Source organism: Pan paniscus, chromosome 2 (assembly GCF_029289425.2).
Source record: "Pan paniscus chromosome 2, NHGRI_mPanPan1-v2.0_pri, whole genome shotgun sequence".
Lineage (NCBI taxonomy): Eukaryota > Metazoa > Chordata > Mammalia > Primates > Hominidae > Pan > Pan paniscus.
This window is the reverse complement of record NC_085926.1, coordinates 194,244,846-194,272,820: the sequence shown is the minus strand read 5'-3', so window position 1 is coordinate 194,272,820 and position 27,975 is coordinate 194,244,846. Positions and strand designations below refer to the sequence as shown.

General features: G+C 42.7%; 1 protein-coding gene and 1 non-coding gene across 2 annotated transcripts in view; both read left to right on the top strand.

Annotated features, from left to right (window-relative positions):
* The window catches only part of UBXN7 (UBX domain protein 7), an 84,599-nt gene that overhangs the window by 31,653 nt on the left and 24,971 nt on the right, over positions 1-27,975 (top strand). Inside the window, exons 4-5 of the mRNA XM_003806418.5 lie at positions 7,590-7,655; positions 9,279-9,391. Of these exons, the coding sequence (XP_003806466.2) occupies positions 7,590-7,655; positions 9,279-9,391 (179 nt within the window). The remainder of the gene's footprint in view (positions 1-7,589; positions 7,656-9,278; positions 9,392-27,975) is intronic.
* On the top strand, positions 7,398-7,500 carry LOC112439384 (U6 spliceosomal RNA). Its single transcript, XR_003027680.1, has one exon. It is a non-coding gene; the product is annotated as a U6 spliceosomal RNA (small nuclear RNA).

Sequence of the window (27,975 nt, the reverse complement as noted above, 5' to 3'; positions counted from 1 at the left end):
TAGTCAGGCTGGTCTTGAACTCCCGAGCTCAGGTGAGCCGCCCGCCTCGGCCTCCCAAAGTGCTGGGATTACAGGCATGAGCCACCATACCCGGCCGAGATAAATGTTTTTAACTTGGCAGCTTTGGTGTTTATTATAGCAAGAAACAAAAGAATATACTGTCTAGATTTGGAAATAAAAGGCAAGAGGAAAGCTGTAAAGTCTGAATATTGTAGTGTAATGAAGTGCTTTTTGGACTGCTCACTGCAGATAGTCATTATGCTGTTAATATACCATATTGCTCATAATTTTAAAAATATAAATGCTAGGAATAGATTTGGAGCAAAAGAGTAATGCCCTTGGAAGCTTTATCTTCTCTTTATTGCAAGGAATAATACAGGGTCTTTGTAGGACTATAGGAAGTAAATTCTGTGCTGTATTGCTTTTGAACAGAGGCAAAAGAATTCCATTTGGAAGCCCCACTTTACTCTTTTTTTTTTCTTTTGTTTTGCAGAGATGGAGTCTGTTGCCCAGGCTGGAGTGCAGTGATACAGTCCTTGCTTACTGCAGTCTCAAACTCCTGGGCTCAAGGATTCCTCCCACCTCAGCCTTCTATAGGTGCATGCCACCACGCCTGGCTGATTGTTCTGTTTTGTGGAGACAGGGCATTGCTGCTTGCCCTGGCTGCTATGGAGCTGGTCTCAAGCAAGCCTCCTGCCTTGGCCTTGGCCCATATTGGAGTTACGGGCGTGAGCCACCACACCTGGCCGCTTTCTTCCTTTTTTTATCTCTGAATTGGTGTACAGTAAGGAGGACACTGAGAATGACTTTTTACAGTTAGGAAGTCATTCTTACCTTTCATTATTAGATGTTATAACTTGAAATGGGTCTTTAGAAACTATTTTCTTAAGACAGTATTGATTTAAATCACAGTTCAGGTGTGGGCTCAGGTCCCTAATATTCCCTTTCAGGTTGTCTGTAAAGTTAAAACAACTTATGTAATAATACTAAGGGTTTTTTTTTTTCCCAAGATGGGGTCTTGCTGTGTTGCCCCAGGCTGGAGTGCAGTGGTTGCTCACAGGCGTGATCCCACTAGTGATCAGCACAGGAGTTTTGACCTCTGTTTCCAACCTGGGCCAGTTCACCCCTCCTTAGGTAACCTGGTGGTCCCCCTACTTCCGGGAGGTAATTATATTGATGTCGAGCTTAGTGTAGACACCTGACTGGCATAGCACACTACAGGCCAGAACTCTTAGGCTCAGGTGATCTTCTTATCTCAGCCTCCTGAGTAGCTGGGATTATAGGCATGCACCATTATACTGGACATCAAATTATTTTCATTGTGGTGACATTTAGACTGATAGTTCAGAAACAATGATGAGTCAGACTGCTGGCATCTTGGTTGAATTCATGCGGTGGCTTCAGGCTGTATCACTAGATAGTGAATTCTTCACTGCTGCATATTTGAAGTTTACAAAAAAATTTAAAAGGCAGGGCCAGGTGCAGTGGCTCATGCTTGTAATCCCAGTCCTTTGGGAGGCCACAGTTGAACAGATCACTTGAAACCAGGAGTTGGAGAGTAGCCCAGACAACATAGGAAGACTCTTATCTCTACAAAAAATAAAAATAAATTCGTTAGGCATGGTGGCACGTGCCTGTAGTCCTAGTTACTTGGGAGTCTGAGGTGGGAGGATCGCTTGAGCTTGGGAGTTCTAGGCTGCAGTGAACTATGATCATGCCACTGCACTGCAGCCTGTGTAACAGAGTGAGGCCCTGTCTATAAAAGAAACATAAATAGGACAGTTGCAGTGGCTTACACCTGTAATCTCAACACTTTGGGAGGCTGAGGCGGGAGGATTGCTTGAGCCCAGGAGTTTGAGACCAGCCTGGGCAACGTATTGAGACCCCAACTCAAAAAATAATAATAAATTAATTTAAAAGCAGTTTTCTTTAATAATGTTCTTGATGAAGCAATAAAAATGATTAATTTCATTAAATCCTGACCCTTGAGTACACAGTTTTAAAATATTGTTTGAAATAGGATGTATGCACAAAGCACTTTGGCATAATGAAGTACTATGATTACCTTAAGGAAAAGCACTTGTGTGATTGTTAGAGTAGCGAGCTGAAGTAGGCAGCTTTTTTCATGGAACATTCTTTTTACTTGAAAAATCGCTGACAGACTATCAGTTTACACTTTGACAGTTGGCATTTTCTTGAAAATGTGAGCTTGTTACTTCAATACAACTGAGAGTGTTTGTTATCAGTGATTTTAAAAAAGAGGTTTGGCCGGACGTGGTGACTCACACCTGTAATCCCAACACTTTGGGATTACTTTGGGAGGCTGAGGCGGGAGGATTGCTTGAGCCTGGGAGTTCCACACCAGCCTGGGCTGCATAGGGAGACCCCCATCTCTACAAAAAATTAAGAAAAAAATGAGCTGGGTGTGGTGGCACATGCCTGTAGTCCCAGCTACTCAGGAGGCCGAGGGGTGAGAAGATGGATTGAGCCTGGGAGGTCAAGGCATGAGCCATGATTGCACCACTGTACTTCAGCCTACTGATGACAGACCTCATCTCAAAAACAATGATAAATTACAAAAGAGCTTTCAGGCAAAAAACAGGATTTTAGAAAATTTTTTGTACCCACCTTTGTGAGCTTGATACTTTCCCAGTACTTGAAGGCTTTCTGATAAGATCAGTGGTGACATGAAACAGATGATTTTTAAAATACTGTGTAATGAAACCATTAATATTTGAAATGTTTGCATTACTCAGTAAACAAGTATTTTTGAATAACCAATGCATGATACTACAAAATTGTGCATAGGTAAAAGATCCATTCAGACTGCGAGATGAATTGTATTAGATATTTATTGCTGAGTGAAAAATTGTTCCAAAATTAAACTGCCTGAAAAAAACAAACGTTTGTTATCTCAGTTTCTTTGGGTCAGCAATCTGGGTGTGGCCGTTGGTTAGGGTCTCCTACAAAGGTGTGGTCAGCATGTCAGCTAGGCTACCATTCATCTCAAAGCCTGAATGGAGGAGGATCTGCTAAACTCATTCATGTGGCTATTGCCTGGGGGCATCCATTCTTAACACAGAGCAAATGAGAGAGCCAGAGAGGGCAGCCCAGAATGGAAGCCACTGTCTTTTTGTAACGTAATCTGGAAGTGAAATCCCATCATGTCTGCCACATTCTGTTCAGTCCTGCCTGTACTCAAGGTATTCACCCACAGGTTATCAATACTGGGAGACAGGGAAAATTGGGGGCTGTCTTAGACACTGCCTACCACATAGTACAGTGGGTTTTAATGAAACAGTATGAAAAACTCATTGATAAGATTTCAGATTCCACTTTGCAGCTGTCCTCTAAGAAACTACCATTGGTTAAGTATTGGTGTACTATTAAAGAGGAATATCCACAATCATCTAAGACTTTAAAACACTCCTCCCTGCTGGGTATGGTGGCACAGGCATGTAGTCTCAGCTACTCTGGAGGCTGAGGCGGGAGTATGGCTCGAGCCCCAGGAGTTCTTGGCTGTAGGGCCCTATGCTGATTGGGTGTCTGCACTAAGTTCGGAATCAATATGGTGACCTGCCGGCAGTGGAGGACACCAGATGACCTAAGGAAGAGGAAACGGAGCAGGTGCAGATCAGTAGTGGGATTGTGCCTGTGAATAGCCACTGCCCTTCAGCCTGGGCAACATAGTGAGACCCCCATCTTTTAAAACAAAAAGCCCACTCCTCCCTTTTACAACTGCGTGTCTGCGTGAAGTAAATTTTAGTTTTCTTTCTATACTTGAACTAAAAGAATAACAGCAGATCTAAAGGAATGCAGAAGCAGATCTGAAGATCCAGATGTCTTCTCTGAAGCCAAATACGAACAGATACGTGGACATGTAAAACAGTGCCACTCTTCTCACTACATTTTTTCTCCACCTGTCCCTCCCCTATGCTGACTTTGAAGCTCCTGAATCTCTTTTAGCTCTTTATAGCTTAGTCTCTTTGGCTTCAGTGACCAGTACTTCTATTATGTGGGCAGTAGAGTGAGGACAGAGGACTGATGTTTGCTTGTGGCAGACGGCTTGGAAGAGCCAGGAGACCACATTGAAAAGGCAGGTAGCAGTAATAGTCTTAGGGCTAGAGGTGGTGTGGTCTGAGGAGAGGTTTTTGCTTAGAAATAGGGTAAACGAAGGGAAGACAAATGGGAAGAGGGTTATTAGCCCAAGAAGTAAAAGGAATTGGGTAGAAGGATAGCAATAAGAGGAACTAGTGAGTATACCGAGATCGGTCCCTTATAGAGAAGGGGGAGGTTGGAAAGGTGATGTGGAATATTGACTAACCTATCTTTGGCAGTTTAAAAGTAGAAGAAAATTACCTTTTATGTGCTACCTTCCTAAAATAATATACTTTCTTAGGCAGCTATTCTTATTCTAAGACATCGTTGGTTTCTATTTTTTTTTTTTTGAGATGGAGTCTCGCTCTGTGGCCCAGGCTGGAGTGCAGTGGTGCGATCTCAGCTCACTGCAAGCTCCACCTCCTGGGTTCACGCTGTTCTCCTGCCTCCGCCTCCCGAGTAGCTGGGACTACAGGTACCCGCCACCACGCCTGACTAATTTTTTCTATTTTTTAGTAGAGATGGGGTTTCACCGTGTTAGCCAGGATGGTCTCAATCTCCCGACCTCGTGATCCACCCACCTCGGTCTCCCAAAGTGCTGGGATTACAGGCGTGAGCCACCATGCCCAGCCTCCAGCCAGTTTCTTAATTGTTACAGTTAAAAAGTTTCAGATATCTAGTTATTTTTAAAAAGTTATTATTATTTTTTTTAAAGAGACAGGGTGTCAGTATGTTGCACAGACTGTACTCGAACTCCTTGGCTCAAGCGATCCTCTCACATCAGCCACCTGGGCAGCTGGGACTATAGGCGCACATCACTGCACCAGGGCCAGATAACTAGTTTTAGAGGCATTCTTTGGCAGGCTATATTATTCCTGCTAGAGGCCATGTACATTTGAAATAGGAGCTCTTGATCAAAAATAGATCCAAGATTGAAAAGTATGACATTTCTTGCTTTTTCTTGAATAGAAATGAAGAAGGGAGGGAGGGAGGAAGGTAGAGAGGGACACAGGGTGCAATATTTAAATTAAAAATAAAATTCAGGCCAGGCTCAGTAGCTTACTCCTGTAATTCCAGCACTTTTGGTAGCCGAGGTGGGTGGATCACTTGAGGTCAGGAGTTTGAGACCAGCCTGGCCAACATGGTGAAACCCCCTCCCTACTAAAAATACAAAAATTAGCTGGGCATGGTGGCACATGCCTGTTGTCCCACGTACTAGGGAGGCTGAGGCAGGAGAATGCCTTGAACCTGGGAGGCGGAGGTCACAGTGAGCTGAGATCATGCCACTGCACTCCAGCCTGGGCAACAGAGTGAGACTCTGTCGCAATAAATAAATAAATAAATTAATTCAGGCTGGGCATGGTGGCTGGTGCCTGTAATCCCAGCACTTTGGGAGGATGAGGTGGGAGGACTCCTTGAGCCCAGGAGTTCCAAACTAGCCTGGGCAATATAGTGACATGCCCGTCTCTTAAAAAAACAAACAAACAAACAAAAAAACTGAACATGGTGCTGCACACTTGTAGTCCCAGCTGCTTGGGAGGCTAAGGCAGGAGGATGGCTTGAGCCTAGGAGGATGGAGTCTGCAGTGAGCCATGATCACACCACTGCACTCCAGCTGGGCAACAGAGTGAGACACTGTCTCAAAAAAAAAATAAATAAATAAAACATGACAGTGTATTACAAAATCTCTTTTCCCAGAGATGATAGTGTGATTGTTTAACATAAAAACATACACATATACACAGGAATGATATGCATATGAATATATGTTTTAAACAAAAATGAAGTTTTTAATATGTTGTGCATTTTTTTGTTGCTTTGTTTTGCCTTTTACTCGGTAGTTCTGGATATAAAGAATTATCCTATGTAATCACAAACACGAGTTATTGGGAAAGATGTTTTGACACGCGTTAAGGGGATTCTGTAGTCTCTGTCTAATCTTGATACTAATCATTTATTAACAGATAATTATTCTGGTTACATGCTGGCCAGCCTTGCCATAAGCCAACTTAGTTACTTACCCATATTGAGGGAATAATGAAAAGCCTTTATTTATTGTAATGTACATAAATGATCTGGTAATTTGTTTAGGTTTAAGAACACATAGATATAGGAAGATAACATTTTGATTCTAGCATTCTACACCTTATCTGTAAAATACTTAAAGACTGGGTAATAGACACTCTACAGGGGTAGTGGAATACCTTAGGTGGATCTGTTTACTTTTCTGTCATTAAACCATTGTGTAACTGTGAAAAAAGTTTCCAGAATTAAAGATTTTTTTGTCTTTATAGTTCTGCACGTGGGTCCAATCCAATCCCTAAGAAATAGTCCTTAAGTCTTATGGTTTAGAATGTAGAGTTACTCTATACAACAGGGCTAACCTGAATTGGATATCTGCAGCATGTGTGTGGCTTCATCTCTACGTGGCATCATCCTCAAAATCTTCTTTCTTCCTGATATCACCACTTGGATATTAAGATAGTAAACTTTTTTTTTTTTTTTGAGACGGAGTTTCACTCTTCTTGCCCAGGCTGGAGTGCAGTGGCGTGATCTTGGCTCGCTGCAACCTCCACCTCCCAGGTTCAAGTGATTCTCCTGCCTCAGCCTCCCAAGTAGCTAGGATTACAGGTGCGTGCCACCACACCTGGCTAGTTTTTTTGTATTTTTATTAGAGACAGGGTTTCATTATGTTAATCAGGCTGGTCTTGAACTCGACTTCAGGTGATCCACCTGCCTTGGCTTCCCAAAATGCTGGGATTACAGGAGGTGTGAGCTACAGTGCCTGGCCAGGATAGTAAACTTTTTTTTTTTTTTTTTTTTTTGAGATGGAGTTTCGCTCTTGTTGCCCAGGCTGGAGTGCAATGGCAGTCTTGGCTTACTGCAACCTCTGTCTCCTAGGTTCAAGTGATTCTCCTGCTTCAGCCTCCCAAGTAGCTGGGATTACAGGCATGCACCGTCACGCCTGGCTAATTTTTTGTATTTAGTAGAGACAGGGGCTCACCATGTTGGTCAGGCTGGTCTCAAACTCCTGACCTCAGGTGATCCACCCGCCTTGGCCTCCCAAAGTGCTGGGATTACAGGCATGAGCCACCATGGCCAGCCGATCGTAAACTTTTTACACAAGTTTGATTAAGTCTATTGTAACTGGGCCTGAATTTTCTCATTTGTAATACAAGATGACTGGATGGAAGTTGTTTGGATTAATTATACATGAATGATTTGAAAGTTTTTAAACTTTTTTATTTTTTGAGGGAAGGCACCATATGAATCTTGAGTGTTTTAAAACAAGAAATACTGTGCTCGCTGCGGCAGCACATTTACTAAAATTGGAACGAGACAGAGATTAGCACGGCCCCTGTGCAAGGGTGACATGCAGTTCATGAAGGGTTTCATATGTTTTATTTAAAAATACTTTTAGATAAGGACATTTTTAGAATTGTTTCAAAATTAATTAAAAATTTTTTCAATTCTATTTTTTCTCCCCAAAGCTCCTAAAAGACGACGGCCTGCACGTTCAATTTTTGATGGTTTCCGGGATTTTCAAACTGAAACTAGTAGGTATCTATGGACCAGTTTATCATCTCCCTCTTCTCTTCCTATTAAAAAGACAAAGATGATTACTATTAGGCCCAATTACTTTTAAGTTTTCACCTTCTTTAAAAAGTGAAATTATGGATCCAGAATGTGATTAATTCTCCCCTGAGCTAAATTGTTCCAAATTCTAACCTATTTGGTTATAGAAAAATAGTAAAGGAGATGGAGATAATGTAGGAAATATGGTAATTGATAAACTTAATTCGCTTGTGAATAAACACTTAAAATGCTTACTATAATAAAATAAACTGATTTCCCTCAGGATCCTGACTTCTGTCAATGAAAGGAATATATAATGAAAATGGTTATTGTAAGAGATTGAAAAATAGGAGGAAAAGCCATGCCACCCAAAGCAGCCACTATTAATATTTTGGCTACAGTTATTTGAAATATTTTTGTGTAATAAATTAGAATGAGAATCTTGGTCTTATGCTTTTAGAGGATTTAGTATTGATTTAGCAATGGAATCCTAAAGAAAGGACAGTTATGTTAGGATATATGAGAAACCCTTGGACCATGCTTGATTTTGTAGTTTATTTAGAATGAGTTCACTGAGGCACAGATAGGTCTTGTAACTTTGGAGAGAATTGATGGGGAACCTAAACTGACTCAAGTCATCTAGGGAATCCTGTGTCCTTCCAGTGGAAGGTGACAACAGTGGTCATCATCTCTACTGTCATAATCTTTTTTTTATTATTACTATTTATTTTTGAGATGGAGTCTCGCTCTGTCACCCAGGCTGGAGTGCAGTGGCATGATCTCGGCTTACTGCAACCTTCACCTCCCAGGTTCAAACGATTCTCCTGCCTCAGCCTCCCGAGTAGCTGGGACTACAGGCTTGTGCCACCACACCCGGCTAAGTTTTGTATTTTTAGTAGAGATGAGGTTTCACCATGTTGCCCAGGCTGGCCTTGAACTCCTGACCTCAGGTGATCCGCACATCTCAGCCTCCCATAGTGCTGGGACTACAGGCATGCGCCACTACACCTGGCTAATTTTTTTTTTTTGAGATGGAGTCTCACTCTGTTGCCCAGGCTGGAGTGCAGTGGCGCGATCTCTGCTCACTGCAACCTCTGCCTCCAGGGTTCAGGCTATTCTCCTGCCTCAGCCTCCCGAGTAGCTGGGATTACAGGCATGCTCCACCATGCCCGGCTTTTTTTTTTTGTATTTTTAGTTGAAACGGGGTTTCACCATCTTGGCCAGGCTGATCTCAAACTCCTGACCTCAGGTGATCTGCTGACCTCGGCCATCCAAAGTGCTAGAATTATAGACATGAGCCACCGCACTCAGCCTCTCCCATGTTACAGTTAGTTTCTGAATATGTGAAGAGGTTACTTTGATTAAGTGGATATTTTCAGTTAATTTTCTTTGTATCCTTGGGATAGGGAATACCACCAAGTCTTAAGATTCCTCTTATCTCCCTTTGCATTTTTTTTTTTCAGAGTCAACATTAGATCTTTGTATTTGAGGTCAAGCATATTGACAGCAATTCCTTCAATTGACAGAAGTTTTTTTTTTTTTTTTTTTTTTAAGTGTGATTCATGATTATGGCTAACTGAAACTTTCATCCTTCTGTATTATAGTTCGGCAAGAACAAGAATTAAGAAATGGAGGAGCTATCGATAAGAAATTAACTACCCTTGCAGATCTATTCCGGCCACCCATTGATTTGATGCATAAAGGCAGCTTTGAAACAGTAAGTTGTTGGAGAGTCAGTGCCTTAACTATGAATCCTTTTGCATTTTCAATGCCTTTTTTTAAAAATTACTTGTTTTAGAGGCAGGTCTCGCTCTATCGTCCAGGCTGGACTGCAGTGACACAATCATAGCTCACTGCAGCCTTGAACTCTTGGGCTCAAGGGATCCTCCCACCTCAGCCTCCCGCGTAGCTAGGGCTATAGGCATGTGCCATGACACTCAGCTAATTAAAAATTTTTTTTTGGTAGAGACAGGGTCTCACTGTGTCGCCCAGGCTGGTCTCGAATGCCTAGGTTCAAGCAATCCTCTTGCCTCAGCCTCCCAAACTGCTTGGATTATAGGTGTGAGCCACTGCACCTGGCCTTCAGTGGCATTTTTTATTTTTATAAGAACAAAAAACCATTGTCAGTGTATAGGGAATTGGCATTATAATAAGTATATCTACATGATATGCCTAAAGGTTACATTGATTTATATTTCTACCAGCAATATATGAAATATATTTCTACCAGCAGTATATGAGATTGATGAAATCCTTTTATTAGCCTTGTGCGGTGTCATTTTAGAATCTTTGCCATTTTGATAGCTTTTTAAAATATCTCACTTGTTCATATATCTTTGACTACTACTGAGAATAGTGTGTGTGGTTTGTTAGCCATTTGTAAATTGTTGATAGGAGTCTTTTGTCTATATTTCTGTGCGGATCGTAGTGTGTTTGAAAAGAATATCTCTAATTGGAGAACACATTCACCCTCAGTTCTTCTTGGTTTTATCATGAGTAAACCCAAACAAAAACTTTCCAGAGTATGTTTACTTGGTTGTCTGCTAACTTACAGACTTACTTAGGGCAGAGGAAAGATCATTCTTTTTAATAATCCTTGGGACCCATTCTCTTGCATTAGGAGGAACACATATGTTAAATGAAGGAGTTTAGTAAAGATTTTAGATACTCTTCTGTTGAGGTGTTCAAACAGCTTGCCTTTTCGTGTTGATTAACATGTTAATGCTCTTTTGAATTACAATAGCATTTCCATAGATGTAAATCAGTTACATTTCAGTTGAGTCTTTTTTTTTTTTTTCCTTGAGATGGAGTCTCGTAGGAGTGCAGTGGCACGATCTCAGCTCATTGCAACCTCCGCCTCCCAGGTTCAAGTAATTCTCCTGCCTCAGCCTCCTGAGTAGCTGGGAAAACAGGTGCGCACCACCACGCCTGGCTAATTTTTTGTATTTTTAGTAGAGACGGGGTTTCACCATATTGGCCAGGCTGGTCTCAAACTCCTGACCTCGTGATCTGCCCACCTCAGCCTCCCACAGTGCTGGGATTACAGGCGTGAGCCACCGCGCCCAGCCTTCAGTTAAGTCTTACCTGTTAGGACCCTGTAGGCCAAAGAATAACTGCAAGAATGATGTGTATCAAGCCCAACAGGTGCCCCAAACTAACTACTACTTGGGAGGCTGAGGTGGGAGGATCCCTTGAGTTCAGGAGTTTGAGGCTGTGGTGTGTGATGATCATGCCTATGAAAACCACTGCACTCCAGCCTGGGCAACATAGTGAGACCCTATCTTTCCCTTTCCTTTGTCTTTTTTTTTTGAGACAGGTTCTCATTCTGTCACCTGGGATGGAGTGCAGTGGCAAAATCATGGCTCACTGCAGCCTCCAACTTATGGTCTCAATTGATCCCCTGGTCTTAACCTCCCAAATAAGTAGGGCTACAGACACCCACTACCACACCTGGCCAATTTTAAAAATATTTTGTGGAGAGGGGGTCTTGCTGTGTTCCCCCAGGCTGGTCTCAAATTCCTGGTGTCAAGTGATCCTTCTGCCTTGGTTCCCAAAGTGCTGGGATTACAGGCATGAGCTGAAACCCCATTTCTTAAAATAAACAACCGATGTATATCAGCTGTATATTTGAACATGTTATGATTATTTTTTTAAAAATGTGTCCTTTGATATACTTTTACACTGTCATACATGAAGTATTTAGGAGAAGGAATTTCAATGTAAGCTTGTGTGTTAGTTTGCTTGCATTGCTAGAAAGGAATCCCTGAGACTGGGCAATTTATAAAGAAAAAGGTATATTTTGACTCAACGTTTCTACAGGCTGTATAGAAAGCATTGTGCTGACATCTGCTTCTGGTGAGGCCTCAGGAAGCTTGCAGTCATGGCAGAAGGCAAAGGGGAAGCCGGTGTAGCACATGGTGCGAGGAGCAAGGGGTCAAGCCATTCACTAGGGGTCTGCCCCCATGACCCAAACACCACCTACGAGGCCCCACCCCCAACACTGGGGATTACATTTCAGTGTGAGATTTGGAGGGGACAAATTTCCAAACCATATCAGCGTGCTCTCCAGTTTCAATTTTCTGAATCAGAAAACCTTGAAAGTGGTTTGGCTGCATGTAACAGAAAACCCAAATGATGATAATTTGACCAAACAATGCTTTCTTTTTGTCAGTAATAAGCCTAGAGTTGAAGAAATTATTGGTGTTCATTCATAAGCTCAAAGATGTCAGGTTAGATGTCTCCTCAGTTTTCTTCATCTTTCCTTCATGGTCTCAACATGGCAGCTGCCTATCCTTTCTAGTATTCTGGTGATACTACAGCCGTTGAGAGAGAATAGCAGCAATATGAAAGGCAGAAAAGGATCTTAGTTTGTTTTGGCACGTGTTCTATTTTTATTAGCTTATGAGTTGCTCTAGGACGTAATGCAGTAACTAAGCTTGATTTAGTTTGGTCACTTTGGAGTGAAAAAGCAGTTACTTTTCTGCTTGGTCATTAAGGGAAAATATGAATCTCTTTTGATGTTGTCCCCTGAAATTTAAGTTATATCACCTTTTTTGCCTTGTATTTCATGGCCTGTGTTTACAGCAGTCCATTTTTTTTTTCACTGATAATATTATACTTAACCATCTGCAAGACTTTAAATGAAATAAATATTCCCTTCCAAAAGCAGGTATTTCATTATGGTTAATGATACATGTATTAGTTTTATAACAATTAGGGAGATAACATGCAAAATTAAGTCATTGAAGTTTAGAAAGATAAATGTTAAAAATTAGAGGGATACTCTTTGGCTGACCAAGGAGGGCCCATAGGTTTGTTCCTCATATTAGATGTAAATGTGAGCCACAGTTTTACAGGTTTAGAAGCTAGTGTAACTAGAGGTAGGTCATGTTCAAGGATTCTTTCTGGCTCATGCTAACCAGATGAGAGAGACTGATTAATTCACTTGTTCACTCAATACATAGTTATTGAGGCCTTGTGTTGCAGGACCTAGTTCTAGGTGATCAAGAGTAAAGGTTTGACTGCATGTGAGAGAGACTGGAAAAAAACAAACAGTAGCTTATTTATTTATTTATTTTATTATACTTTAAGTTCTAGGGTACATTCGCATAACATGCAGGTTTGATACATAGGTATACATGTGCCATGTTGGTTTGCTGCACCCATCAACTCATTTACATTAGGTATTTCTCCTAATGCTATCCCTCCCCCAGCCCCCCAGCCCCCGACAGGCCCCAGTGTGTGATGTTCCCTGCCCTGTATCCAAGTGATCTCATTGTTCAATACCCGCCTATGAGTGAGATCATGTGGTGTTTGGTTTTCTGTCCTTGTGATAGTTGGCTGAGAATGATGGTTTCCAGCTTCATCCATGTCCCTGCAAAGGACATGAACTCATCCTTTTTTATGGCTGCATAGTATTCCATGTTGTATATGTGCCACATTTTCTTAATGCAGTCTATCATTGATGGACATTTGGGTTGGTTCCAAGTCTTTGCTGTTGTGAATAGTGCTGCAATAAACATACGTGTGCATGTGTCTTTACAGTAGCATGATTTATAATCCTTTGGGTATATACCCAGTAATAGGATTGCTGGGTCAAATGGTAATTCTAGTTCTAGATCCTTGAGGAATCGCCACACTGTCTTCCACAATGGTTGAACTAATTTACACTCCCACCAACAGTGTAAAAGCGTCCCTATTTCTCTACATCCTCTCCAGCATCTGTTGTTTCCTGACTTTTTAATGATTGCCATTCTAACTGGCATGAGATGGTATCTCATTGTGGTTTTGATTTGCATTTCTCTGATGACCAGTGATGATGAGCATTTTTTCATGTGTCTGTTCGCTGCATAGATAGATGTCTTCTTTTGAGAAGTGTCTGTTCATATCCTTTGCCCACTTTTCGATGGGGTTGTTTGTTTTTTTCTTGTAAATTTGTTTGAGTTCTTTGTAGATTCTGGATATTAGCCTTTTGTCAGATGGGTAGATTGCAAAAATTTTTTCCCATTCTGTAGGTTGCCTGTTCACTCTAATGGTAGTTTCTTTTGCCATGCAGAAGCTCTTTAGTTTAATTAGATCCCATTTGTCTATTTTGGCTTTTGTTGCCATTGCTATTGGTGTTTTAGTTGTGAAGTCTTTGCCCATGCCTATGTCCTGAATGGTATTGCCTAGGTTTTCTTCTAGGGTTTTTATGGTTTTAGGTCTAACATTTAAGTCTTTAATCCATCTTGAATTAATTTTTGTATAAGGTGTAAGGAAGGGATCCAGTTTCAGCTTTCTACCTATGGCTAGCCAGTTTTCCCAGCACCATTTATTAAATAGGGAATCCTTTCCCCATTTCTTGTTTTTGTCAGGTTTGTCAAAGATCAGATGGTTGTAGATGTGTGGTGTTATTTCTGAGGCCTCTGTTCTGTTCCATTGGTCTGTATATCTGTTTTGGTACCAGCACCATGCTGTTTTGGTTACTGTAGCCTTGTAGTATAGTTTGAAGTCAGGTAGCGTGATGCCTCCAGCTTTGTTCTTTTTGCTTAGGATTGTCTTGGCAATGTGGGCTCTTTTTAGGTTCCATACGAACTTTAAAGTAGTTTTTTCCAGTTCTGTGAAGAAAGTCGTTGGTAACTTGATGGGGTTGGCATTGAATCTATAAATTACTTTGGGCAATATGGCCATTTTCAGGTATTGATTCTTCCTACCCATGAGCATGGAATGTTCTTCCATTTGTTTGTGTCCTCTTTTATTTCGTTGAGCAGTGGTTAGTAGTTCTCCTTAAAGAGGTCCTTCACATCCCTTGTAAGTTGGATTTCTAGGTATTTTATTCTCTTTGTAGCAATTGTGAATGGGAGTTCACTCATGATTTGGCTCTTTGTCTGTTAATGGTGTATAGGAATGCTTGTGATTTTTGCACATTGATTTTGTATCCTAAGACTTTGCTGAAGTTGCTTATCAGCTTAAGGAGATTTTGGGCTGAGACGATGGGGCTTTCTAAATATACAATCATGTCATCTGCAAACAGGGACAATTTGACTTCCTCATTTCCTTTTTTTTTTTTTTTTTTTTTTTTAGTATTTATTAATCATTCTTGGGTGTTTCTCGGAGAGGGGGATGTGGCAGGGTCATAGGACAATAGTGGAGGGAAGGTCAGCAGATAAACATGTGATCAAAGGTCTCTGGTTTTCCTAGGCAGAGGGCCCTGCAGCCCTCCACAGTGTTTGTGTCCCTGGGTACTTGAGATTAGGGAGTGGTGATGACTCTTAACGAGTATGCTGCCTTCAAGCATCTGTTTAACAAAGCACATCTTGCACCACCCTTCATCCATTTAACCCTTAGTGGACACAGCACATGTTTCAGAGAGCATGGGGTTGGGGGTAAGGTCATAGATAAACAGCATCCCAAGGCAGAAGAATTTCTCTTAGTACAGAACAAAATGGAGTCTCCTATGTCCACCTCTTTCTACGCAGACACAGTAACAATCCGATCTCTCCTTCCTTTCCCCACATTTCCCCCCCTTCTATTCGACAAAACCGCCATGGTCATCATGGCCCGTTCTCAATGAGCTATTGGGTACACCTCCCAGACGGGGTGGCGGCTGGGCAGAGGGGCTCCTCACTTCCCAGACGGGGCGGCCGGGCAGAGGCGCCCCCCCCTTCCCAGACGGGGTGGCTGGCCGGGCAGGGGCTGCCCCCCACCTCCCTGATGGGCGGCTGCCGGGCGGAGGGGCTCCTCACTTCCCAGATGGGGCGGCTGCTGGGTGGAGGGGCTCCTCACTTCTCAGAGGGGGCAGCCAGTCAGAGAGGCTCCTCACCTCCCAGACGGGGTGGCGGTGGGGCAGAGACACTTCTCAGTTCCCAGACGGGGTCGCCGCCGGGCAGAGGCGCTCTTCACATCTCAGACGGGGTGGCGGGGCAGAGGCGCTCCCCACATCCCGGATGATGGGTGGCCGGGCAGAGGCGCTCCTCACTTCCTAGACGGGGTGGCGGCCGGGCAGAGGCTGCAATCTCGGCACTTTGGGAGGCCAAGGCAGGCGGCTGGGAGGTGGAGGTTGTAGCGAGCCGAGATCACGCCACTGCACTTCAGCCTGGGCAACATTGAGCACTGACTGAGCGAGACTCCGTCTGCAATCCCGGCACCTCGGGAGGCCGAGGCTGGCAGATCACTCACGGTCAGGAGCTGGAGACCAGCCTGGCCAACACGGCGAAAACCCGTCTCCACCAAAAAATACGAAAACCAGTCAGGCGTGGTGGCGCGCGCCTGCAATCCCAGGCACTCGGCAGGCTGAGGCAGGAGAATCAGGCAGGGAGGTTGCAGTGAGTCGAGATGGCGGCAGTACAGTCCAGCCTCCGCTCAGCATCAGAGGGAGACCGTGCAAAGGGGAGAGGGAGAGGGAGAGCGACTTCCTCATTTCCTAATTGAATACCCTTTATTTATTTCTCTTGCCTGATTGCCCTGGCCAGAACTTCCAACACTATGTTGAATAGGAGTGGTGAGAGAGGGCATCCTTGTCTTGTGCCGGTTTTCAAAGGGAATGCTTCCAGTTTTTGCCCATTCAGTATGGTATTGGCTGTGGGTTTGCCATAAATATCTCTTATTATTTTGAGATACGTTCCATCAATACCTAGTTTATTGAGAATTTTTAGCGTGAAGGGCTGTTGAATTTTGTCGAAGGTCTTTTCTGCATCTGTTGAGATAATCGTGGTTTTTGTCGTTGGTTCTGTTTATATGATGGATTATGTTTATTGATTTGCATATGTTGAACCAGCCTTGCATCCCAGGGATGAAGCCGACTTGATCATGGTGGATAAGCTTTTTCATGTGCTGCTAGATTCGGTTTGCGAGTATTTTATTGAGGATTTTCGCATCAATGTTCATCAGGGATATTGGTCTAAAATTCTCCTTTTTTGTTGTGTCTCTGCCAGGCTTTGGTATCAGGATGATGTTGGCCTCATAAAATGAGTTAGGGAGGATTCCCTTTTTTTCTGTTGATTGGAATAGTTTCAGAAGGAATGGTACCAGCTCCTCTTTGTACCTCTGGTAGAATTTGGCTGTGAATCCGTCTGGTCCTGGACTTTTTTTGGTTGTTAGGCTGTTAATTATTGCCTCAATTTCAGAGCCTGTTATTGGTCTGTTCAGAGATTCAACTTCTTCCTGGTTTAGTCTTGGGAGGGTGTATGTGTCCAGGAATTTGCCCATTTCTTCTATATTTTCTAGTTTATTTGCATAGAGGTGTTTATAGTATTATCTGGTGGTAGTTTGTATTTCTGTGCGATCAGTGGTGATACCACCTTGATCATTTTTTATTGCGTCTATTTGATTCTTCTCTCTTTTCTTCTTTATTAGTCTTGCTAGTGGTCTATCAATTTTGTTGATCTTTTCAAAAAACCAGCTCTTGGATTCATTGATTTTTTGAAGGGTTTTTTATGTCTCTATCTCCTTCAGTTCTGCTCTGATCTTAGTTATTTCTTGCCTTCTGCTAGCTTTTGAATGTGTTTGCTCTTGCTTCTCTAGTTCTTTTAATTGTGATGTTAGGGTGTCAATTTTAGATCTTTCCTGCTTTCTCTTGTGGGCATTTAGTGCTATGAGTTTCCCTCTACACACTGCTTTAAGTGTGTCCCAGAGATTCTGTTACGTTGTGTCTTTGTTCCATTGGTTTCAAAGAACATCTTTATTTCTGCCTTCATTTCGTTATGTGCCCAGTAGTCATTCAGGAGCAGGTTGTTCAGTTTCCATGTAGTTGTGCAGTTTTGAATGAGTTTCTTAATCCTGAGTTCTAATTTGATTGCACTGTGGTCTGAGAGACAGTTTGTTGTGATTTCTGTTCTTTTGCATTTGCTGAGGAGTGCTTTACTTCCAACTATGTGGTCAGTTTTGGAATAAGTGTGATGTGGTGCTGAGAAGAAATGTATATTCTGTTGATTTGGGGTGGAGAGTTCTGTAGATGTCTATTAGGTCTGCTTGCTGCAGAGCTGAGTTCAGGTCGTGGATATCCTTGTTAACTTTCTGTCTCATTGATCTGTCTAATATTGACAGTGGGGTGTTAAATTCTCCCATTATTATTGTGTGGGAGTCTAAGTCTCTTCTTTGTAGGTCTCTAAGGACTTGCTTTTTGAATTTGGATGCATATATATTTAGGATAGTTAGCTTTTCTTGTTGAATTGACCCCTTTACCAATATGTAATGGCCTTCTTTGTCTCTTTTGATTTTTGTTGGTTTAAAGTCTGTTTTATCAGAGACTAGGATTGCAACCCCTGTGTTTTTTTCTTTCTTTCTTTTTTTTTTTTTTTGGAGATGGAGTCTTGCTTTGTGGCCCAGGCTGGAGTGCAGTGGTACGATCTGGGCTCACTGCAAGCTCTGCCTCCTGGGTTCATGCCATTCTCCCACCTCAGCCTCCCGAGTAGCTGGGACTATAGGCGCCTGCCACCACGCCCGGCTAATTTTTTTGTATTTTTAGTAGAGACGGGGTTTCACCATGTTAGCCAGGATGGTCTCAATCTCCTGACCTCGTGATCCACCTGCCTTGGCCTCCCAAAGTGCTGGGATTACAGGCATGAGCCATTGTGCCCGGCCAACCCCTGCATTTTTTTTGCTTTCCATTTGCTTGGTAGATCTTCCTCCATCCCTTTATTTTGAGCCTATGTGTGTCTTTGCATGTGAGATGGGTCTCCTGAATACAGCACACTGATGGGTCTTAACTCTTTATCCAATTTGCCAGTCTGTGTCTTTTAATTGGGGCATTTAGCCCATTTACATTTAAGGTTAATATTATTGTGTGTGAATTTGATCCTGTCATTATGATGTTAGTTGGTTATTTTGCCCATTAGTTGATGCAGTTTCTTCCTAGCATCAATGGTCTTTACAATTTGGCATGTTTTTGCAGTGGCTGGCACCAGTTGTTTCTTTCCATGTTTAGTGCTTCCTTCAGGAGCTCTTGTAAGGCAGGCCTGGTGGTGACAAAATGTCTCAGCATTTTCTTGTCTGTAAAGTATTTTATTTCTCCTTCACTTATGAAGCTTAGTTTGGCTGGATATGAAATTCTGGGTTGAAAATTCTTTTCTTTAAGAATGTCGAATATTGGCCCCCACTCTTCTGGCTTGTAGGGTTTCTGCAGAGATATCTGCTGTTAGTCTGATGGGCTTCCCTTTGTGGGTAACTCGACCTTTCTCTCTGGCTGCCCTTAACACTTTTCCCTTCATTTCAGCCTTGGTGAATCTGACAATTATGTGTCTTGGGGTTGCTTTTCTTGAGGAGTATCTTTGTGGTGTTCTCTGTATTTCCTGAATTTGAATGTTGGCCTGCCTTGCTAGGTTGGGGAAGTTCTCCTGGATAATGTCCTGAAGAGTGTTTTCCAACTTGGTTCCATTCTCCCCATCACTTTCAGGTACACCAATCAAACGTAGATTTGGTCTTTTTACATAGTCTCATATTTCTTGGAGGCTTTGTTTGTTTCTTTTTACTCTTTTTTCTCTAACCTTGTCTTCTCACTTTATTTCATTAATTTGATCTTCACTCACTGATACCCTTCCTTCCACTTGATCAAATCAGCTATTGAAGCTTATGCAAGCGTCACGAAGTTCTCGTGCTGTGGTTTTCAGCTCCATCAGGTCATTTAAGTTCTTCTCTACACTGTTTATTCTAGTTTGCAATTCATCTAATCTTTTTTCAAGGTGTTTAGCTTCCTTGCGATGGGTTCGAACATCCTCCTTTAGCTCGGAGAAGTTTGTTATTACCGACCTTTGGAAGACTACTTCTGTCAACTTGTCAAAGTCATTCTCCATCCAGCTTTGTTCCGTTGCTGGCAAGGAGTTGCGATCCTTTGGAGGAGAAGAGGCGCTCTGATTTTTAGAATTTTCATCTTTTCTGCTCTGGTTTCTCCCCATCTTTGTGGTTTTATCTACCTTTGGTCTTTGATGTTGGTGACCTACAGATGGGATTTTGGTGTAGATGACCTTTTTGTTGATGTAGATGCTATTCCTTTTTGTTTGTTAGTTTTCCTTCTAACAGTCAGGTCCCTCAGCTGTAGGTCTGTTGGAGTTTGCAGGAGTTTCACTCCAGACCCTGTTTGCCTGGGTATCACCAGCAGAAGCTGCAGAACTGCAAATATTGCTGCCTGAGCCTTCCTCTGGAAGCTTCGTCCCAGAGGGGCAGCCGCCTGTATGAGGTGTCTGTCGGCCCCTGCTGGGAGGTGTCTCCCAGTTAGGCTACACGGGAGTCAGGGACCCACTTGAGGAGGCCATCTGTCCGTTCTCAGAGCTCAAACACCATGCTGGGAGAACCACTGCTCTCTTCAGAGCTGTTAGACAGGGACGTTTAAGTCTGCAGAAGTTGTCTGCTGCCTTTTGTTCAGCTATGCCCTGCCCACAGAGGTGGAGTTTAGGGGCAGTAGGCCTTGTTGAGCTGTGGTGGGCTCTGCCCAGTTCAAGCTTCCCAGCCGCTTTGTTTACCTATTCAAGCCTCAGCAATGGCGGACGCCCCTCCCTCAGCCAGGCTGCCACCTCACAGATCAATCTCTGACTGCTGCGCTGGCAGTGAGCAAGGCTCCATGGGCGTGGGACCTGCCAAGCCAGGTACGAAAGAGAATCACCTTGCTTGCCAATTGCTAAGACCTTGGGGAAAATGCGGTATTTGGGTGGGAGTGCCCCGTTTTTCCAGATAGTCTGTCACGGCTTCCCTTGGCTAGGAAAGGGAAATGATTTCCCCGACCCCTTGCACTTCCCAGGTGAGGCGTCACGCTGCCCTGCTTCAGCTCGCCCTCCATGGGCTGCACCCGCTCTCCACCCAGTCCCAGTGAGATGAACCAGGTACCTCAGTTGGAAATGCAGAAATTGTCCGTCTTCTGCATTGATCATGCTGGGAGCTGCAGACTGGAGCTGCTCCTATTTGGCCATCTTGGAACACCCCACCACAAACAAACAGTAGCTTAAGCAAGATGGAAGTCCAGGCTATTAGGATGATTAGCTCTGTAAAGTTATTAGAGTTGCAGAATTGTTTTCTGTCTTGTTCTGCCATCTCCTAGGTCTTGCTTGCCCTTGTCTGCATGATTCAAGTTGCCTTACCACCATGTTTGCTTACTAAACAGCATGGAAGGCTCCTCTGCCTATGGAGTGGCTGTTCTTCATTCCTTCACATTCTTTTTTTTTTTTTTTTTTTTTTTTTGAGATGAAATCTCGCTCTTTCGCCCAGGCTGGACTGCAGTGGCGCTATCTCGCCTCACTGCACGCTCCACCTCCTAGGTTCACTCCATTCTCCTTCCTCAGCCTCCTGAGTAGCTGGGACCACAGGCGCCCACCACCACGCTCAGCTAATTTTTTGTATTTTTTAATAGAGATGTGGTTTCACCCTGGTAGCCAGGATGGTCTCGATCTCCTGACCTCGTGATCCACCCGCCTTGGCCTCCCAAAGTGCTGGGATTACAGGCGTGACCTTCACATTCTTGATAAACCTGCTTTCACTTTACTCTATAGGCTCGCCCTGAATTCTTTCCTGCACTAGATCCAAGAACCCTCTCTTGGGATCTGGATCCGGACCCCTTTCCGGTAACATTCTGGCGACCACAGAAGGGACAATACTGAGGAAACCACCAACCCAAAGGCTAACTTTGGTTAAGTGGTGGGGCCCAGTAACATCTTTCTGGCGAATCACAGAAGGGATGATACCGAAGATACCCCTGACCCAAAGGAAAATCATCTGTGAGCACCAGTTGGCTGAAGGATACCACCTTCTGTTGGGACTCAAGAGTTAGGAATGGCGCTCGCCATACAGATGCTTTCAGACTGAGGTCCTCTCTACTCTGAATGCAAGAGATCTAATAGACAGGAATATCATCATCCCTATTAAGCATGAAGAAGTTACAGAAGTTGAATCTTTTTCCCTCTACAACCCTTAGGATTAAGGGTTCTCTTGTAAAAGGGAGGGAGGAAATGTCAGAAGCATTTAAAACAGAGCAACTCCATTTTGAATAGGGGCTCAGTAAAATAAGGCTGAGACCTAGTGGGCTGCATTCCCAGAAGGTTAGACATTCTAAGTCATGGGATGAGATAGGAGGTCAGCACAAGAAACTGGTCATGAAGGCCTTGCTGATGAAACATGTTGCAGTAAAGAAGCTAAAATCCCCCAAAACCAACATGGAAAGAAGCTGGCTAAAATCCCCCAAAACCAACATGGAAAGAAGCTGGCTAAAATCCACCAAAACCAACATGGAAAGAAACTGGCTAAAATCCACCAAAACCAACATGGAAAGAAGCTGTGGCTAAAATCCCCCAAAACCAACATGGAAAGAAGTTGGCTAAAATCCACCAAAACCAACATGGAAAGAAGCTGTGGCTAAAATCCCCCAAAACCAACATGGTGATGAGGGTGACCTGGTTATCCTCACTGCTCCACTCCCACCAGTGCAGTGGCAGTTTACAAATGCCATGGCAACATCAGGAAGTTGCCCTGTATCGTCTAAAAAGGGGGAGGAGCCCTCAGTTCTCGGAACTGCCCAACCTTTTCCTGGAAAACTCATAAGTAATCCACTCCTTGATTAGCATATAAGCAAGAAATAAACATAAAAATTGGCAACCAGCAGCCCTTGGGCTGCTCTGCCTATGGAATAGCCATACTTTATTCCTTTACTTTCTTAATAAACTTGCTTTCACTTAAAAAAAAATAAACAACATGGAAGAGGGAGGAGCTGATAAGGGTACACATTTCCCTTGAAGGGAACAACCTAGAAGTTGTACCCAGCACTTCTGTCTACATTCCATCTACTATAACTTGGTAGCATGGCTACACCCATTTGCAAGGGACACTAGGAAATCCAGATGCTTAGTTAAAAACTGGAGGTTCTATAAGTAAGAGGGACAAGGGGAGAATGGGTTATTTGGTACCTATAAGCAGTTTCTGCCACAGGGAGATAGTGGTAAATTATATAAAATCCTTGCCATTGTAGCGTTTATAATCTAGTAGGAGAAACAGACTATAAACAAATAACGTAAAACAAACACATATATATAATAGTGAATATAATACATATGTTTGTCTTTGATGGAGAGAGAGAGTGTGACATTGATTTCAAGTTATAGTAGTTGCTTGGAGAAAGAATAAAATGTAGCTGGATGCAGTGGCTCATGCCTGTAATCCCAGCACTTTGGTGGGAGGCTGAAGGGAGTAGATTACTTGAGCCCAGGAGTTCGAGACCAGCCTGGGCAATATGGTGGAACTCTGTCTCTACAAAAAGTCGAAAAAATTAGCTGGACGTGGTGGTGCACACCTGTGGTCCCCAGCAGCTACTCAGGAGGCTGGGGTAGGAGGATCGCTTGAGCCCAGGAGGTTGAGGCTGCAGTGAGTTGTGGTGGTGCCATTGCCCTCCACCCTGAGCAACACAGGGAGACCCTGTCTCAAAAGAAAAAAAAAGGAGAATAAAATACAATAAGGGAAGGAGAGAGGGGGGCTGTATTTTGTTCAGGGCCATTTGATGTGTGTGGTCTGAATTGAGTTAAGCATCTGGAAATTTCTAGTGTCCTTTGCAAGTAGATGTGTCCATGTTGCCAAATTCAGTTTCTTCTTACAGCCAAATTGAAAGCCAGATTGATTTCGTAGGTTCCACATATGTTTATAATTGTGAAGAGAAAGGACTGTATTAGGAAGATTAGGGAAGATTTCTGAAAGGATGAGATATGAATAGAAACCTTAGTGAAGCGAGGGAATGCGAACGATGGGGAGGTCTGAGGGAAAATACAGTGTGAGCATACTGATGTTGGAAAGAGCTGGTACCGCCAAGAAGACCAGCTGAGTGAGCAGAGCACTGAGGCCAAATGGTCTGACCTGGGCAAGGGAATGTTTCCTACGTTTTCCTCTTTCCCCACCATGCTGTAAGCTGTGTGAACACAGGGCCTTCGTTTTCTTGACTGTTGTGTGTCCACGGGGTCTAAAGCAGTTTAATTAATTATCCTTTGTGAAATCATGATTATGCCAGAAGGAATCTTGTACAGAAAGAATCAGAACAATTTCGGTAATATTTCTTCCTTTTTTTTTTTTTTTGAGACAGAGTCTCACTCTGTCACCCAGGCTGGAGTGCAGTGGCACGATCTCGGCTCACTGCAGCCCCAACTTCCTGGGTTCAAGTGATCTGCCCAACTTAGTCCCCCAGGTAGCCTGGATTATGGGCGTGTGCCACCATACCTGGCTAAATTTTGTATTTTTTGTAGAGATGAGGTTTTGCCACGTTGCCCAGATTGGTCTTGAACTCCTGAGCTCCAGTGATCAACCAGCCTTGGCCTCCCAGAGTTCTGAGATTACCAGTGTGAGCCACTGGACCCGGCCAATATTTCTTATTTCATGAGGAAAAAAAACCCACATTTTAAATTGGTATCCCATTACACATGCACCTAGCTCTAATTACTAAGAATATTTTGTTAATTTCATAAGTATTTAATATAAATGCAAGTGAAAATATGTAGCCGAAAATGTGAAGAAGAGCCTACTTAGTAACTAATTTTTCCTTTTTCTTTTCTTTTTTTTTTTTTTTTTTTTTGAGACAGAATCTCGCTCTGTCGCCCAGGCCAGAGTGCAGTGGCGCGATCTCAGCTCACTGCAACCTCCGCCTCCTGGGTTCAAGCGATTCTCCTGTCTCACCCTCCCGAGTAGCTGGGACTATAGGTACACACCACCACGCCTGGCTAATTTTTTAAATTTTAGTAGAGACGAGGTTTCACCACCATATTGGTCAAGCTGGTCTCGAACTCCTGACCTCAGGTGATCCACCCACCTCGGCCTCCCAAAGTGCTGTGATTACAGGCAAGAGCCACTGCCCCTGGCAATATATAACATTTTTCTGATTAAACTTTATATTGTTTACATTTAGTTTTATTCAAATTAGACAAATCATTGAAATTTAGAAAATGAACAAGGAAAAATAAAATTGTAATTTCCATTTCCATAAAAAAGTACTGTGTATATTTTAATATATTTTCTTCTCGACTTTATGCATATATACTTACTGAAACATATTAAATTTGTTCAAATCCTTCATTTTCTTTTTCTTTCTTTTTTTGAGGCAGTCTTGCCCTGTTGCCTAGGCTGGACTGCAGTGGCATGATCCCAGCTCACTGCAACCTCTGCCTGCCAGATTCAAGCAATACTTGTACCTCAGCTACCCAAGTAGATGGGATTACAGGCATGCGCCACCACGCTCGTCTAATTTTAGTATCGTTAGTAGAGATGGGGTTTCGCCATGTTGACCAGGCTGGTCTTGAACTCTTGGGCTCAAATGATCAGCCCACATCGGCCTCCCAAAGTGCTGGGATTACAGGCATGAGCCACCATGCCAGGCCTAAATCCTTTTTTATCATGCCTTCCTGATCTGGCTGGTACTGGGAGAGACGTTAGTCTCCCGCTGTTTTACTCTGGGGTCTCCATTATAATGGCTTTGAAATGTTGATTCAGAACAACCTAATAGATTCCAAGGATTCCAGTAATCTTCTTCAATGATAAATCTTCCATGAGGAGATTATTTTTCTCATGGCCCACTCTCACCTCCAGTCCTTGATTCACATAATTGGTATACTTAGATTATTTTTAAGACTCTCTCTTTTTAAATTGCATATATTCAATTATTTTAAATCTTTTTAGAGATGGGGTCTTGCTGTGTTGCCCAGGGTGGTCTCGAACTCCTTGCCTTAAGCAATCCTCCTGTCTTGGCCTCCCAAGGCAGTGGGATTATAGGTGTGAGCCACTGCTCCAGACTACTGTACATATTTAAGATGTATAACATGAAGATTGGATATACATAGTAAAATGATTACTACAGTCAAGCAAATTAACCTGTCCTTACCTTCCATAATTGTCTTTTTACGTGTGTGTGTGTGTGTGTGTGTGTGTGTGTGTGTGGTAACAGCACCTAATAATCTGCTCTCAGCACATTTTCAATGTATAATACGATATTATTAAGTATAGTCCTCATGTTGTACATGAGATCTCTAGACTTATTCAAGACTCTTCTTTCTTCCTCTCCTTTTTCCTTTCCTTTCCCTTCCTTCCTTCCTTCCTCCCTCCCTCCCTCCCTCCCTCCCTTCTTCCCTTCCTTCCTTCCTTCCCTCCTTCCTTTTTTTCTTCCTTCTTTTCTTTTCTTTTCTTTTCCTTCCTTCCTTCCTTCCTTCCTTCCTTTCTTTCTTTCTTTTCTTTCTTTTCTTTCTTTTCTTTCTTTTCTCTTTTTTGGCAGAGTCTCACTCTGTTGGCCAGGCTGGAGTGCAATGGCACGATCTTGGCTCACTGCAACCTCTGCCGCCCAGGTTCAAGCAATTCTCCTGCCTCAGCCTCCTGAGTAGCTGGGATTACAGGTGCTCACCACCATGCCTGGCTAATTTTGTGTTTTTAGTAGAGATGGGGTTTCACCATGTTGACCAGGCTGGTCTTGAACTCCTGACCTCAGGTGATTCACCCACCTCGGCCTCCCAAAGTGCTGGGATTGCAGGTGTGAGCCACTGCACCTGGCCTATTCAAGACTCTTTTATTCCCTCCCAATATTGTTGTTTTGTTTGAAAATTGTGTCTTTGCACCCTTCCTTTTAGCAGTAACAATTTTTTAACAGTATCTTCAATGTGGTTAGTATCATTTCCAAGTTTCTTTTGCTAGTATTAGGTTTCTCCCCCATTGGAAGCTTCACGAAGGCAAGGATTTTTATATTTTAGAACTGCTATAACTTTAATATCTATAACTGTACCTGAAACATGATAGGTACTCAGTATTTGTTGAATGAATAAATCTGAGATAATGAAAGCATGAATGTGAGTAAACAAATTTTTAAAAGCGAAAAAAAAAAGTGACTCTTCCATTTTAAACTCTGGACTTTTATTCATTTTCAGTTGTGTACATTTTTTTCTTGTCATTGTTTTTGGGGCAGACTTATGTAAATTTACCCTGCTGTAGGAATATGTGCGCTCTAGTCTATCTCTAGAACGTATGGTCATTTTTCCGTTTATTTTCAAATACTGTTTCTGTAGTTAAAGTAGCTTAATTATTCATTTATCATTCACTTTTTTAATCTTTGTCCTATAAGGAAGTAAATGGAAATATTACTTCCTATAAGCAAGGAATTATTATATTTGTATATTTTAAAATAAGCCTTTGACCAGTTAAATGTGGCTTCCTGGCACAATATGAGGATATTTCTTTTTAGACCTTGGGTTTTCACCCATGGAATCAGTAAGCAAATATTAGAAGATAATTTATTCTGGGGCTGAGTAGGGTGACTGACACCTGTAATCCCAGGACTTTTGGAGGCCAGGGCAGGAGGATCATTTGAGGCTAGGTGTTCCAAACCAGCCTGGCTAACATAGTGAAACCCCTGTCTCTACAAAAAATATAAAAAACAAAAAAGAAAATAATTTATTCTGGGGGATTCATACAAAAAAAAAGCTATTTGTGAGATGATGTAGACCTTCTTAAAACAGAAGATATTCTCAGTCTCACATTTTTCAGTACCCACAAAATGATGTCCAGTATGTTCTTGGATTGTTATTACACCAAATTCATTGATTCTTAAGATTTTCCCATGTCACACTGATTTGGAAAAGAATACTGTTCTAGGATAAATTTATTCCAAAACTATGGTTTCGTGTCACTGTTCTTTCCTAGGCAAAGATTTGAGGCAGCATTTGCTTATTTGCTTTTCTGCCATTGTTTTCCACTCAGCAGCATTTCATGGGTCTTTATGCTGACAAGGGACTGACAGGCAAAAAGTACGCACTAACGATTGATGTATCCATATCTGTTGTACGAATCGTAGAGTTGTTTGAGGATCATTCTCAAACATTCTTTGACCTTGTAATCCCAATTTTTGGAATCTACTCCTAGGAAGACAACTCTTAAGAGAAAAAACTCTCAGCAGTTTTTACTAAAATGTTTAGGGTGATTCTCCAAAACAGCATATATGCCTAATAACTGAGATTAATATGATTTAATCTCAGTTTAAAAATGTTCCAGAAATGATGTTGAAGAAAACAAAGTAAAATATACACACCAATTGCATTCATTAAAAAGAAGTATAATTGGCTGGGCGCGGTGGCTCACGCCTATGATCCCAGCACTTTGGGAGGCTGAGATGGGTGCGTCACCTGAGGTCAGGAGTTTGAGACCAGCCTGGCCAACATGGTGAAACCCCGTCTCTTTACTAAAAATATATAAAAAATTAGTCAGGCGTGGTGGCACACACCTGTAATCCCAGCTACTCGGTAGGCTAAGGCAGAAGAATCACTTGAACCTAGTAGGTGGAGGCTGTAGTGAGCTGAGATTGTGCCATTGTTCTCCGACTTAGGCAACAAGAGCAAA